At 36.9% G+C, this 15602-nt stretch overlaps 1 protein-coding gene across 1 annotated transcript in view; it reads left to right on the forward strand.

The window, feature by feature from the left end:
* The window catches only part of C7H8orf34 (chromosome 7 C8orf34 homolog), a 542145-nt gene extending 527818 nt beyond the window's left edge, over positions 1 to 14327 (forward strand). Inside the window, exon 13 of the mRNA XM_063668843.1 lies at positions 14197 to 14327. Within this exon, the coding sequence (XP_063524913.1) occupies positions 14197 to 14300 (104 nt within the window). The 3' untranslated portion in view covers positions 14301 to 14327. The remainder of the gene's footprint in view (positions 1 to 14196) is intronic.
* The last annotated feature ends 1275 nt before the right edge of the window (positions 14328 to 15602 follow it).

The raw sequence follows: 15602 nt of genomic DNA on the forward strand, positions 1-15602 counted from the left end.
TAAAAAGACTAAAAATGGTAATGCCAAGTGTGAATAAAGAATTGGAGCAACTGACACTCACAAATCCTGGTGAGAATGTGAAATTGTACAGCCACTTTGGAAATCTCTGTGGCAGATTTTCAAAAAGTAAAACATGTACTTACCTTATGACCCAGAATCCCACCTCTAGGTATTTAACCAAGAAAAATAAAAACATGTCCACACAAACCTTTATTTACTATACTCAAAAGCAAGAAATAACTCTAACACACATCAACAGTTGAATAAATAAACAAAATGTGGTATATCTATAGAATAGAATTCCACTCACCCATAAAACAGAGCAAACTATGAATATATGCAAAAATATGGCTGAATCTAAAATCTTTAAGCTGAGTGAAAGAAGTCAGAAACAAAAATGTACATACTGCATAACTCCATTAATATAAAATACTAAAAATACAAACTATTCTGCGAAGCAAAAAGCAAACCAGTGGTGGCCCACAGTGCTAGGGACAGCAAAAGGAATAGATAATAAGGTGCATGAGAAAACTTTTTGGGGTGATGGATATAAATATTTTGTATTTTGATTGTGGTGTATGCATCTGTGAAAACTTATTGAATTACACACTTTATATGGATGTCATTTATTGTATGTCAATTATACTTCAATAAAGTTGATTTTTAAAACTGACCTAGGACAAGAAGGAAAAAATATCACAATTTCTTCCTACAAAAGCAGACAATTCAGCAACTGAGAGGGATTTCAAATGAAAGAGTTTAACAAGCAGTGAAATTGAAATAGGTTTGGTTTTGAGCTTTGGAAAATCTTACTCAACATTTCAATTTAAGCCAGAGGTTTTTCTTCAGCTCTCAAATGTCTTTATGTGTAACTATATTCCATAGTCCTCGTTCCTACACCTAAACAAAACAAACTGAGGTTGCATATTCTTTGTTCACTGGTTTACTTTCTACATAAATGCCTCCTCTTGAAGAACTTCCAGCCTATTCTAGATCAGTGGATGACTGTAGTCTTAGACTTAACCGTTTCCAGTATTAATAGGGAGAGGCATAATAAATCCACTAGGAAAGACAAGTAATTTTCCAAGTATTATAATCTGGGTGTTTGAGAGAAGGAAGATGAACAGCCAACATGTGATAAAGAGGGGACTAAGAGAATCAAGATATAAATATCATCTCAGAGAGGAAGTCTGTTGAAACTTCTCCAGAGGATTGGATTGATAATTGTTGGCCAAGCAGGATATTGGGCTCTGGGGACCTGGAAATGCTCCAGATTTAGTCCATGCACTAAAAGAAAAGCCTTGTTTGCTTCCTTATTATTCTTATAGGAAAGCACTGGTTTGCCTTTCAAGAATTAAACTCATATGAAGCACCACATTGGACAGCCTCTAAACCTTAGTGTGTGTGTGTGTGTGTGTGTGTGTGTGTGTGTTGGGGTGAGGGAGAAGCATTGTGGATATTTTAATACCAGTTTCTACTTCATCACTTCACTACCGTTCTCCCATCTAACAGGTCTGGCTTCTTGGAAAGTCTGCCTGATTTAAAACCTAGTTCTATGTGAATGGTATTTAGAAAGGATAGCCAATTTCAAAATAACAGCTTTAGTTCAAATAGAGCAATAGGGACAGGTAATATTTTATCATTGCTTCTAGTTCACACTCAGTTCATAAAATTACTTGCTGTGGGAGCCAGCCTCTTAAGTCATCCGGACTCAATAGTGCTACTCACTGGGAAATCTTGAAAGAGTAAGGTTGAATTAATTAGGCAATGGAAAACCTTGCTGGGAATAATGGGGTTCCTGTGTGCATTTGGTTAGCTTTGATAGGCAGCCTTTACAAGAGAACAGGAGATCCAATGTAAGCTAAAGGAGCCTGAGAGTTCTGGCTGTATAAAGCAAGAATGATCATTGCTTTTCTAACCTGGGACTTTGTAACTTTTAATCAGTTAGTGGTTTCATGAGTTCTGAGTACCTTTCTAGCACTGAGTTAGATGTTGATGCAGGTTACGAAAGAATTATAAGATATGGTTCTTGGTATTAATAATCTTATGTCGTTAGAACAAAATACAAGAAATATAAGCATTTTAAACCATAAATATAAATATAAGGTCCTTCATTGATGCCAAATGAGTGTTTAAAGTGTGTGATGGATTCTGATTGCTGAGTAAAAGTTGCTAACATTGAGATCTTCTTCCTAAGCTAGGAATATAATTGACCTCACTCTACTAAAGGTTTGGGGGCCACTAGGAGGCACTTATTTTACTCTGTCCTCTTCAGACAAAAAAGTTCTCCCCAGACTGATAGCATGTTTATTGCTGGGTCATAATGACCTATGGCTAGTTGTTAAAAGTGCTGCCAAATAGATTGTTCCTTAAAGTAAGAAAAGTAAAATATGGACTAGTTTGCACACACAGGCATAATGTGAAGTTGTCTCTCAAGAAAGACAACACTTAGTCAGTAGTTGGTGGGTTTGTTAGAAGAGTTCTTGTTATCTATAAATAATTTTGACACATGTGATACCTGGAATTTGAAATTTTCAGGAATTTATGTTAATTTTTTTAATACTCTTGCCATTATGTTATCCTCTGGTTGTATCTTGGAAAATTTAGATTTTGAAAACGTGAGAAGCATTTTATTCTTTGGAAACCCAGTATCACATGTAGTCCTTTTAGGTGAAGACTCTCCAGAAGCAGAGCATAGTATGTGTTGCTCATACTCTTCCTTACTCTTTTTCTCACTTCCAGAGCCCAAGTGGCCAAGCTTATTAAATGAAAAAACTCCTCAATTGGCCTTTTTAGGGTCTTCAAACACCACCCACGGTGTTACTTCACACCCGTTTCATCCTCATTCCCCCTATGTGGAATTGATACTGAAGACAGAAAGAAACTATTTAGGCAGATAGTACAGACAACAGAGTCCTCGGTGGAATTTCCCTCTTAAAAAAAAAGCAGCCCAAGAAATTATTCTTTTCTAACAAAGAGTAGCCTGAAATATTGAGCTGCAAACATAGATAAACAAGCTGGAAGCTTGCTTGGGAGAATGCTGGCAACTGTGCCAATAGAAAAAGACTACCGGAGAAATAGGAACACTTTTACACTGTTGGTGGGACTGTAAACTAGTTCAACCATTGTGGAAGTCAGTGTGGCGATTCCTCAGGGATCTAGAACTAGAAATACCATTTGACCCAGCCATCCCATTACTGGGTATATACCCAAAGGACTGTAAATCATGCTGCTATAAAGACACATGCACACATATGTTTATTGTGGCATTATTCACAACAGCAAAGGCTTGGAACCAACCCAAACGTCCAACAATGATAGACTGGATTAAGAAAATGTGGCACATATACACCATGGAATACTATGCAGCCATAAAAAATGATGAGTTCATGTCCTTTGTAGGGACATGGATGAAATTGGAAATCATCATTCTCAGTAAACTATCACAAGAACAAAAAACCAAACACCGCATCTTCTCACTCATAGGTGGGAATTGAACAATGAGAACACATGGACACAGGAAGGGGAACAACACACTCTGGGGACTGTTGTGGGGTGGGGGGAGGGGGGAGGGATAGCATTGGGAGATATACCTAAAGTATAATAATAATAAAAAAAAATGCAAAAAAAAAAGAAAAAGACTACCTTGGAGCCAGGCATGTCCAGCATGGAGGCTCTATCTTCTTCCCTTTCCTTTGTTACCACGTGTACAGTGAAGAAACAGGCAACATGGCGCCAACCAGGTGGAGAATCCATCTGCATCATAAACGACTGGGGGGTGGCCAGCTTTTCACGCTCTATGCAAATGGTACACTTAGCCTTAACCAGTTTTTCATGCCTTAGGCAAATGGCACCCCTGGTCTGACCAATCTTTCCTGCCCTATGTAAATCAGACACTGCCTCCTCAAGCTCATCTATAAAACCCCCCTGCATTTTGCCACAGACCAGAAACCTGTTTAGGAGCCCTCTGTCTGCAGGAGAGAGCTCTTCTCTTTCTTTTGTATATTAAACCTCTGCTCTTAACCTCACTGCTTGTGTGTCTGCATTCTTAATTTCCTCAGTGTGAGACAGCAAACCTCAGGTATCATCCCAGATGAGCAACACCATTTCACAATGAAATTCCATGTCATATTTCTTTAAACAATATACTTTTATTACTGTATCCTCTTTCGAAAACCCTTTTCCTTTGAAGCTCAACAAGTCATTCGACTATATTCTCACTCTCCTTTTCCAATTTTCTCCCTTATTTGCAGTGTCTTTGTTACCACTCACATGCTTCCATCACCATGTGTGACTTCAGTTTCCATATGCATGACCCACCTATGATCCCCAGTTCTGCACACTGTACAGATCAGTTCTGCCAAACAGTCCTACAGTCACACCAGGCCTGTAACTGCTCCACAGTGAAACTTTACTTATGGTTTCTTTATTTGCCCCCTTAACTAACTTTCTTTGAGAATATTGAGATCTCCATCTAAAAAGTTCTTATTTCTTCTGAATCCTTTTAGCCCTTCCCTTTCTCTGCTTCTTTCTTTTCCGGCTTAGAATCCAATAAGAATCCTTACTTAGCAAATCCTTTTCAAAACTTGAATTTTCTTGACTTTGTGGCTTTTGGTCACTCAAGTCTAATTGACAGTTGTACTTTTTGTGAATATAACTTTACAATTTCAGTCTACTGTGCATGATGGAAATTACTGAATTATAAGGCTTTGATTTAAATTCGTTGACATTATTCCACTTATGGATGCAAAAAATCAGTCAATATAATATTTCAAAATACTCTCTAGGTAAACTAAAGCATGTTGAACTGAAGAGATCATCAGACAAAAGTAACACTGAATTTAAAATGCAGATGCATGTCCTGTTCACTTATTTACTCAAAAATATTTATTCAGACAGAGCTATGCTGTAGACATTTTGCTTCGTATAGGGATTCAGTGATGAATAAAAACACCATTCCTGCCTATATGAAGCTTGCAATATGATAAGGATGGGTGTTTGCAGAGTAAACTTCCAAATAAATGTATTTCATATGAAGATAAAGTAACTATCACTAGGAGAATATAGTTCACAAGGATAATCTTATCAAAGATTTCCTGTGAGGAAATTATATTTAAGCTTAGATCTGAAGGTCAAGTGAAAGGTCCATGAATGGGAAGGGTTATTGAGGAAAACTGCCATTTGTCACATACTTCCAATATCTCACTGATGGAGTCATACGATACTTCAACTTTTAGTTTAATAGAATTGTGAAAATATTATTTATGTCAGAAGACTATTATGAATAAAAGTTAGAGATGCATTGAGTATAAAATTAAAGGTTGTGTAATCACCTGATGGGTTCGTCTCACCTTCTGCACAGACATAACCAATTTACTGAGAATGTGGTATTGCAGTAGAGAAAGAGTTTAATTAATGTAAGGCTAGTCATGCAGAAGTGAAATTTATTACTCAAATCAGCCTTCCTAACTCAGAGGCTAGGGTTTTCATGAATAATTTGGTGGGTGAGGGCTGGGGAATGGGTGCTGCTGATTGGTTGGGGATGAAATCATAGGGGTGTGGAAAATGATCTTCATGTGCTGAGTTCACCTCTGAGGGTGGGAGGCCACAGGACTGGTTGAGTCATGAGTCTAGGGTCTGGTTGGGGTCAGTCAGATTCCAGAATGCAAAAATCTCAAAAACATCTCAAAATACCAATCTTAGGTTCTAGTATAGTGATAGTATCTATAGGAACAACTGGGGAAGTCACAAATCTTGTGACTTCTGGCCATATGACTTCTGGGCAGTAGAGGATTATAGAAGAGTAACCTAAGGAACAATGGCTGGTTATCATTTCATTACACCTACACCTTAATAGAATTCAGACCCCTCCTATAATCCTAATCTTGTGGCTTTTCATTAGTTTTACAAAAGGGGTTTTTGGTCCCTGAGCCAAGGAGGTTAGATTTAGGCAGAGACTACTATCATGCTTACTTCATAGTTAAATTCCTCTCCTGATTATCTTGGCCTAGGCCCAGGAATGAGTGAGGACAGCCAGCCTGTGAGGCTGGAAGCCAGATGAAGTCAGCCATGCTAGACTTCTTTCCCTGTCATAATCTTCACAAAGGCAGGTTCAGTTGTATTTGCTAAAATGTGTAGAAAAATAAAATTTTGCCCCATCTAAGTAAACTTTCACAATAGGCAAGAGCTTTTTGTACAGGAGAACTCTGACAATCTGTGTATTAGAATCTAAGATGATCCCATAGTTTCTATGATGCGGGCTGATGAGGCTTTTACTTTGAGGCAAATGCCTGGAAACTGGGCTGAGAGCCAGCTGTCAGGATCCCTTTAGCTCAGCTCAGGTGTCACCACAAATAGACAGCATTCCAGGGTAAATCCTTAAAATAATGGCTAGGAAGTAGAAGAAGTATTTAGGATGGGCCTGTAAAAGGATAGCCATAGGTGTGGTTCCCAAACTAAGTCTAGGACACTGCCCCCTGTTTCCTGGCTATTTCAGTCAGCTTCCCTCAGGGGTGGTTTTCTCACCATTGTCACCACGATTGGTGGCTGCATTCCTTCTCCAGCTTTCCTCTCTCCATAGCTGTTAGCATCAGGGGTGGGATGGGTGCTAAACACTATTTTTCATTCCCTACCTCCATCTTTGTATTCTGTTTGCTTACAACCTAAAAGGGGGTAGTGTCTTAATCCATTAAGTAGAAAAATCTAAGGTGGCAGCATACAAACTTCTCTTCTCTGAAAGATAATTTATTTCATGACTGGGTACAGGGAGGAGAGTTTGAGCCAGAGGAAATAATCTATGCAACAGCCCTGAGGCAGAATGTATCATAGAATATTCCTGAAATCGAAAGAATCAGAGAACAAAAAGAAAAGTTCCAGAATAGACTTGACAGATAAGCAGGGAATATATTATGCAAGACTGATTAACAATGGTAAAATCTGGGTTGTATTCCTGACAGCCATGGGCAGCCACAGGCAAAGGTGTGACGATATAAGCAAATATCAGAATCAAACTAAGCATCAACCCTGTTTGAGGATCTCCATTTAGTGTGGCTTTTGTCCTGCCCTTATGCTGCCCTTCTGTGTAAAACATAGAAGACATATCACCAGCAGAAAACTAGACCTACACTGGCTTCTCTCCTGCAGGAGGCAGGAAGTTTCATGCAGTACAACCTGTGGTGGGTAGAATTCTTTTTCTTTTTCTTTTTCTTTTGTTTTTATGTCACCCAGGCTGGAGTGGAGTGGCGCAGTCTCAGCTCACTCCAACCTGGACCTCCACAATACAAGTCATCCTTCTGCCTCAGCCCCTGAAGTAGCTGTGACTACATTTGCCCACGCCTGGCTAACTTTTTTCATTATTATTTTTATTTTTTAACATTTTTAGTAAAGATGAGCTCTCACTGTGTTGCCTAGGCTAGGCTTGAACTCCAGGGCTCAAGTAATCCTCCTGCCTCAGCTTCCCAAAGTGCTGGAATTACAGATGTGAGCTACCTTGCCCAGTCCTGAAATACTAAGAAGGACCCCTGATTTCCAACCCCTAGTTATTGAATCAAACACTAATCTAGGTACTGCTGTGGATGGATTTTTCAAATGTCATTAAAATCTCAAAGACCTAAAGATATAGATATAATCAAGGTGGGCCTGACCTAATCACCCGAGGTCTTTAAAAGCAGAGAGTTTTCTCCTGATGGTCAAAGAAAGGGAAGTGAGAGAAATTCAAAGTATGATGCAGATGTGACATGAAAATTTTTCTGTTGCTGAGATGGCAGGGCCACCTGGCAGGACCTGAGAGTGGCCTCTAAAAGCTGGAAATGGTGCCTGGTTGATAGCTAGCAAGACCACAGAGGCCTCAGCCCTACAACCCCAGAGAAATGAATTCTGCTAGTAACCAGTGATCTTGGGAGCAATTCTGTTCTCAGAGCCTCCAGATAGGAACATAATCTCACCAACACCCTAGGGCAGCCTGTGAGTCCCTCAGCAGAGAACTCAGCCTAGCCACACGGAACTGTGATCTGATAAAAGGATGTTGTTTAAATCAGTAAGTTTTTCATAATTTGTTTACATAGCAATATCACACATCCTCAGCTGAAGTCTCTTGCTGGATGTATGACCTTAGGAAACTTACTCTCCTCCTCTGAGTCACATTCTTGTTCTGTAAAATGGAGATAATAATACCTGTTCTCATAGGGCTGTAGTGAAGATTGGATGAGTTAATCTGTTCTTGGTATAGTAACAGATGTGGTAAGCACTCAATTGTATTATAAGCAGCAAATTTGTCCATGGTCCAGAAATGCAATATAAGCAACTGAAATCTATTTCTTCATTTGGAACAAATATATTTATGACTATTATATGAAGATACTCAGTAGATATATGACATACCTGTACTATAATTAAGTAGATGATCTTTGCTTTTGTCAGTTGCTATTAGGGCCCTTATTCAGTGAATACTTTGAAGCAAAGGATGTCACTGAATACTTAAGACTCAAATTTTAATTTCATAATCATGGTTTACTTTCCTTCAGAAATACAATTACAGTGACCAAGTGCCCTTGTAGTATTTTGCATACCACACTTCAATTTTTGTTTTATTTGTTGCTATTGTTTTTCAGGGAAAAGAGCACCAAATGTGCAGAGGGGAAAAGAGACACTGGCAGGAGAGAGCTTTCAGATGCCATCGCAAGGGCTGGAACTCTTAGACAGTCTTGCAGAAGGACCAATTTGCTATCAATATAGTAGGATTATGGGTGCATCTGTATTCTGTTAAGGCCTTCAGCTGTATATAAGTTTGTGTAAATTGATACACGATCTTGGATCTTAACACACACCCTGTATGTATCCTGATGTGACTACACAATGAATTAGTTTTTAATGTCCTCCAAATATTCTAGCCTGGAAAGCAGAAATACTACTCTTTGAGAGTAGTTTGATATTCCCACAAAGCCAAGCATAGTGCTTTGCTCATTAAACATTTGTTGAATGAAATGGGCCACCACCAGCAAACAGAAATCTGCATCAGTCTCTTCCCAGAATTCTTCTTCTAAATGACTAACTCAGGAGGTTTTACACTTTGATGCCATGAACCCCTTTGGCACTTTGGTGAAAACTACAAGCCCCTTTTCAAAATAGGTTCCTAAATTGACAAAGTAAAATACCCAAGACTACAAAAGAAAACCAATTACATTGAAATACAGTTATCAAAATAATAAAAAAACTCATTTGTAATGTGGTAAAATATGTGCTTTCATCAACATTAAATAAAAAAGTCAGGGATGGGTTAAATAATTTCTAACTATATTGCAATAGATCTACAACACTGTAATGATATAATAATAATAATTCCAATAATAACAAACTATAGCTTATAATATCGTTGTTTGTTGCCTACATTCAAGTTCATGAAATTTCTAAATCCTCTCCACGGACTTGTCGGATCTCCAAGTGAGAAACACTTCAGACCCAGGTTAAGAGCCACTGCCCTTAAGTTTGACACTCCAGACCTGTATCAGATCATAATGACCACAGTCCAGAAATAGAGGAAGAGAAGCACAGGTTTGGAAAATCAGCTCATGAAGAGTCACAAAGTACCCGTGTCTACTGGACTGATGTTGAGAAGTTAATCTACACTTTTTTCCCACACAGGAAACACATGGTAAGTGAGCAGTGGGAGGGAATAGATGTTGCTCATATGCTCTGTAAGGAGTTCAGAAATCAAACCTGGAAGACTTAGTAAAGTTGGTAGCCCAGAAAAAAATCTTCTGCTCTGAAAATACTCTTTTGAAATTAATATGCTCTGTGCTTCAGATAATGAGCCTACTACCTGGAACTTAATGACAGCTTGACAAATGTTTATAAAATGTCAGGAAGCTAACAATGAAACATCAATAGGATAACTGAAGAAGAAAATTAATAAACAAGTAGCCTTATAGGAAAGAGAATGAAAACTGACTTCGTTTGATTCAACCCAGCCATCTCATTTTTCAATAGCTTGAAAATAATATACATAGAAAGTATAGATAACCAGTAGACTACAAAATTTTCTACTATTATAATCTCAGGGATTTTTAAAGCAGTTCTCTGGTGACAGTTATATTTTCAAGACACAAGAAACAAGTTTAAAAAGTATGTGCTTGCATGTAGAATGTTTCATATGAGGACTATTTCAAAGTTGTATTAAAAACTGGTTGTGATATTTCAAATAACTGGACACTATCCAGGGAACCTTTTAGTTCGTCTTTCAGCCCATGAAAAGTTTTTTGAAGTAAACATATGTTATGAAGTTATTCAGCTGATTGGCAAACAGGTAAAGTACTTTTGCATTTACTTCTATCTCAAGGGGAATAAAAGAAATATTTCAAAGTCTAGATATTTTCATGAAATTTGAAGACTGTATACAATATCTTAATTCCAAAATCTTCTGCTTCTAATATTTTATACTGAAATCTTCTGCTTCTGATATTTTATGCTGAAGTCATTTGTAATTGCTTCAAAGACAGATAACATAAACATGTTTAATTTCTACATTACGGATACTGCTTTAATGGGAATAAAATGGGTTGACTTATTAACAGCCATTTCCCTTTTAGTAACAGGACACCAAGTACCACTCCTGAGTTTTCAAGTCCAAATTCCTGCTTGAGCAATACGTGCCTTTGGTCAAAGAAAACAAAAAGTTGCCAGTTATTTTCCATATCATAACTGCATCTATTCATTTATTAAATAACATTTTTTAACCAACTCCAAATGAAAAATATTCATGATTACAGCTATTTCTCTCACATATTTCTCCCCAGTAATCAATATTATGAGACACACTTTCCCTTTGCTGGCATAGATCTTAATCAAGAACACCACCAAGTGGGTGTAAATAAAAGATAAAACAGTAGACTAATATTTCATTTGTAAAACATGTTCTATATTAGTCACAGGTAAAAGTCAAATGATAGATTTCCCAGTAGGTAAGAAAAATGCACAAATTTGTATATGTGGGGTAAGTTGTCATTGTTTTACAAAATAATCATTTTCTAATGTAATAAATGCTCTATGTCTTCCCAAAGCTCCTCTGTGAAGGAAGGCATTGTCTACCTGTCAACCTGATGTGAATTCACAACTTAGAAAATCAAATGGCTTATTTTATTGATTAAATGTCCCTAAATTTAATCCATTTTCTTTTGGAAGATTTAGTTGGAAAGCAATGTGACCTATACCCAACACACGAATGTTCTCGTTAGTCTCTGAGCACAGTTTGTGTCATTTGTTGTGTATCATTCCGGATGCTTTCAGAGCAGCATGACACATGGCCCCTCAGTTCTTGTCTCTACGTGGTACATTTTCTCAAGTTCTGCAGTACAATTTGGAGCATTAAAACAGACTGGCAATTCTGAATGGTTTGTATTTATTTTTTTTTTTGAGTCAGAGTCTCTCTCTGTCACCCACGCTGGAGTACAGTGGGGCGATCTCGGCTCAATGCAACCTCCGCCTCCTGGGTCCAAGCAATTCTCCTCCCTCGGCCTCCCGAGTACCTGGGACTACAGGCATGTGCCAGCACGTCTGGCTAATTTTTGTACTTTTAGTAGAGACGGGGTTTCACCGTGTTGGCCAGGCTGATCACGAACTCCTGACCTCAAATGATCCATCCGCCTCGGCCTTCCAAAGCGCTGGGATTACAGGTGTGAACCACCGCACCCAGTCTCTTTTTGAAAATATATGAAGTATTACAAAGAAATAGATATGTACAAACTATACATACACATGGAAATATACGTACACTGTGTTTTCAGTGACTGTGCTTATTATAAAACTTTGTTAAAAATGTTTTCTAGAAAACAAAAAGGAAAAACAATGGAATTTTAGTTTGTAGGCTGTCTACAAATGCTATAAAGAAATGCCTATTTTACTTATGTATTTATTTTTCTTTGAAAATATGGTGCATGCAAAAGTATCTGGATTGGCTTATGCAGAATGGAAAACAAATGAAACAAGAAAAGTAACATGTGGTGGTAAATGTTGCCAAGTGTAAATTAATTTTCTAAACACATAATTTAGTGGGTTTCTTCTTTTTCAACAAGCAAGCTTACAAGGATTAAGCTTAATTCCTGTGGAAACTCGGCACATTCAGCAGTTGGTTCATTGTACTTTGCCTTCCAATGTTTGAGTAGATATGAACTCTTGGACTCAGATTTCTATTATATGAATGTCCACTCAAAGGTAATGGAAGCTAATGGCCATTGCTGATGAAACCTGGGTGCAGACAAGAAAGTGTTGGGTTTTCATTATTTTTTAAGAAAGCCATCATTTGGAGTTCCTGTTAACAATTTGTTCTCATTTTCTTTTGTACATAACTATGCCTCTTAGTTTACTTCATAGAGACATCCAACACATCTAGTTTTTGTTTTGTGGATCATATTTTGAATTAATAGCTCTCTATGCATTAGGGATACAATGGAATAATTCAGGCTGACATTTTTCTTGGTGGACAATGGCACTCTGTATTGATTTATTTAATAGGCAAGCATGATTCCAAGTCTAATATAAATACAAATCATCAAAGGGCAAGATGACCTACTGAATAACTTTACTCATGAAACTTCTTTGATATGAATTCTTAAGGACTTGAAAGTTTGCAGCTTCAAGTGCTGTGCAACAAGAAGGAAAATGTAACTTTTCTATTAATAGTTCTTCAAAATTTAGGTTAAGGGATTTTATCAGAAATTTGTAAATGTCTATTAGCTATGTTATCTATGCCACTTTTGTTTTATTTGGAGAAAATAAAGTATGCAAAACCTAGACTCTCCCACAGGAAATAAACTACAGTCCCCCCAACAGTGTCCCTGGGGAAATTAGGTCCAGGAACCTTCTCAGATACCAAAATCTGTGAATGCTCAAATCCCTTATATAAAATGGTAGTAAGCCAGGCAAAAATGGCTTACCGTAGTTCCACAGTGGGACTATTTGTAGTCCCATTATTCTGGAGGCTGGGGCAGGAAGGATCACTTGAGCCCAGGAGTTAGGGGCCAGCCTGGGTAACAGCAAAACTGCCTCTTAAAAAAAAAAAAAAAAAAAAAAAGTGAAAAGTGGTGTAATATTTGCATATCACCTATACATGCCCTCCCGTGTACTTTAAATCATCTCTAAGTTACTTATAGTACCTAATTCGATGTAAATGCCGTGTAAATAGTTGTCATTGTATTGCTTTTTTATTTGTATATTTTTAAATTGTTGTATTGCTGTTTTTTTTTCAAGTATTTTTCATCTGTGGTTGGTTGAATCTATGAATCTTTCACCTGCAGATATGGAGGGCCAACTGTACTCTCTTTGTTGTCTGAAAAAAAGTCCCAGAGCCCCATTCTATTGATGTGGTGAAAACAGTCAATTGGACCGCTGGATAGAAGATTCTGTGTTTATAAGTTTTATCACTCATAGACTCTTATGATTCCTTCATTCTGTTCTGTGGTTTCAGACTGTCCCATAACTCAGGCAACTTGTATAACAGATATGTCAGAAGAGCAGGCTAAACATTTTAGATCTTTCAGTTGGATTGTATCACCATGACCAGAAGAAATAAATGGAGTAGCCAGTGAATGATAGTTCAGTAAATAACTTTTGCTTCACTTACATAGGCTGGTATGAAGCACTTTGTACTAAAGTCACAGATATAATAAACTTCAATATATAAAAGGACAAAGGTTAATTAATCTTTCCTTCTTCTCATTAACAGAAAAAATTATGTTGAGTAAACTATTGCCATTATTTACAAAATTTAATTGTAAACTTCCTCCAATTAAGACAAAACATGAATCACATAATATTGCATGAATTTCATTACATAACAAAGGTAAGAATGAATTTAATTAATGTTTCTTTATTTGGTATCATGAACTCATTCAAAGTTTGAAGAAATTTTAGGCAGAAAAGCTTACTATATATAAAAGTATGTCCATAAATGAAATAATATTTCTCATTTTGGTGGTTTTTTTTTTTCATAATTAAAAAACTTCACTCTATAAAGTCATCCCAAAAGATGTTGTGCAAAGGAGCACAGATCTTTCTTAGGAGTATCTACTTTGGTATATAATCTTAGAATAATCTTGCAATCTACTGACAAAACTCTTTTACAAGAGCTGTGTTAAATTCAGAGGTGATAAATAAATTAATTGACTGGTCATAATGGCATAAGAAATTTTTTTATTTTATTTTGAGATGGAGTCACTCTGTTGCCCAGGCTGGAGTACAGTGGCACGATCTGGGCTCACTGCAACCTCCGCCTCCCGGATTCAAGCAATTCTCCTGCCTCAGCCTCCTGAGTAGCTGGGATTACATTCTCCCGCCACCACGCCCAGGTAATTTTTGTATTTTTAGTAGAGACGGGATTTTACCATATTGGCCAGGCTGGTCTCAAACTCCTGAACTTGAGCTCTGCCCATCTTGGCCTCTCAAAGTGGTGGGATTACAGGTGTGAGCCACCGCACCTGGCAACTATAAGAAATTTTTGTACCATGTGACTTGAATGCTTCACTTGTTTCCACACTGTCTTTCAAAAAGCATAGATTGCTATAATAAATAAGTAGTTATGCTTGTATATGTATACATATATGTATATGTGTATATTTTATATACAGATTTCATAATATCTGACAAACCTGACTTTTTGTATACGTGACATATTTTATATAGAATATTGGAATAACTGTTGCTACTTAAAATATTGTGTATTTTGATTGTTAAAAAAAGTTTCTTGAAAAGGAGTTGCTAAAAAATAAATATTGCATAGTTCAAAAATATAATGCATTGCTGATTATAAACAAAATAAACGATAATTTTAATAAAAATGAAAGCAGATACAATAATATTTATACTTTATAAAGATAATTATATAATAATTCTTATAATAAGATAATAATTGTACTTTAGTGTAACTAATGATATATCAGTCATATATTTACTGATTCAATCCTCACAATCATGCTATGCAGTATTACTATTTTTTTAAATTTTGTATTTATTTTTAATTTTTTAATAGGTATAATAACCAAAGTTCAGAATAACTAGATCATTTATTCTGGGTCACATACTATTGGATCGAGAATTTGAACTCAATTTTATTTGATACTAAAACCTAGGTACTTCCCGCTATGCATTTCTATCCCTCACTATTCTTTCAGTGCAGTAGATCGAAAATAATGCAACAACACTTTCACACATGACTGCTTAACCTGTGTTGAAAGCTTGCCTGGCATTAATCATTTTTTCTTACCTATTAATGCATTTGATTCAAATCTATAAGCTGCCTATCTGTCTAACTTCCTCAGCTCTTTCTGATTTTGTTATAAAAGGAAACTAATGGGGCATCATGTTCCCTGAAGAAGAGTTGCCATCACCCGAGAAATATAATTTTAATAAACTTTCTGAAGTGGAAGATTCCAAGATGCTTTAACTTTTACTAAAATAATTTATTTATTTATTGGCCTGAAAATGTGGCTCCAACCCAGTGACTGAATAGGGAAGTAAAGGAGAACATAGGCGACCTCATGAACAATAGATTATTTCCAGACACTCCCCAATAAATGTGCAGGCAAAAAGCACGTATCCCCTGAGAGTTAGACCAG

Source organism: Pongo pygmaeus, chromosome 7 (assembly GCF_028885625.2).
Source record: "Pongo pygmaeus isolate AG05252 chromosome 7, NHGRI_mPonPyg2-v2.0_pri, whole genome shotgun sequence".
Lineage (NCBI taxonomy): Eukaryota > Metazoa > Chordata > Mammalia > Primates > Hominidae > Pongo > Pongo pygmaeus.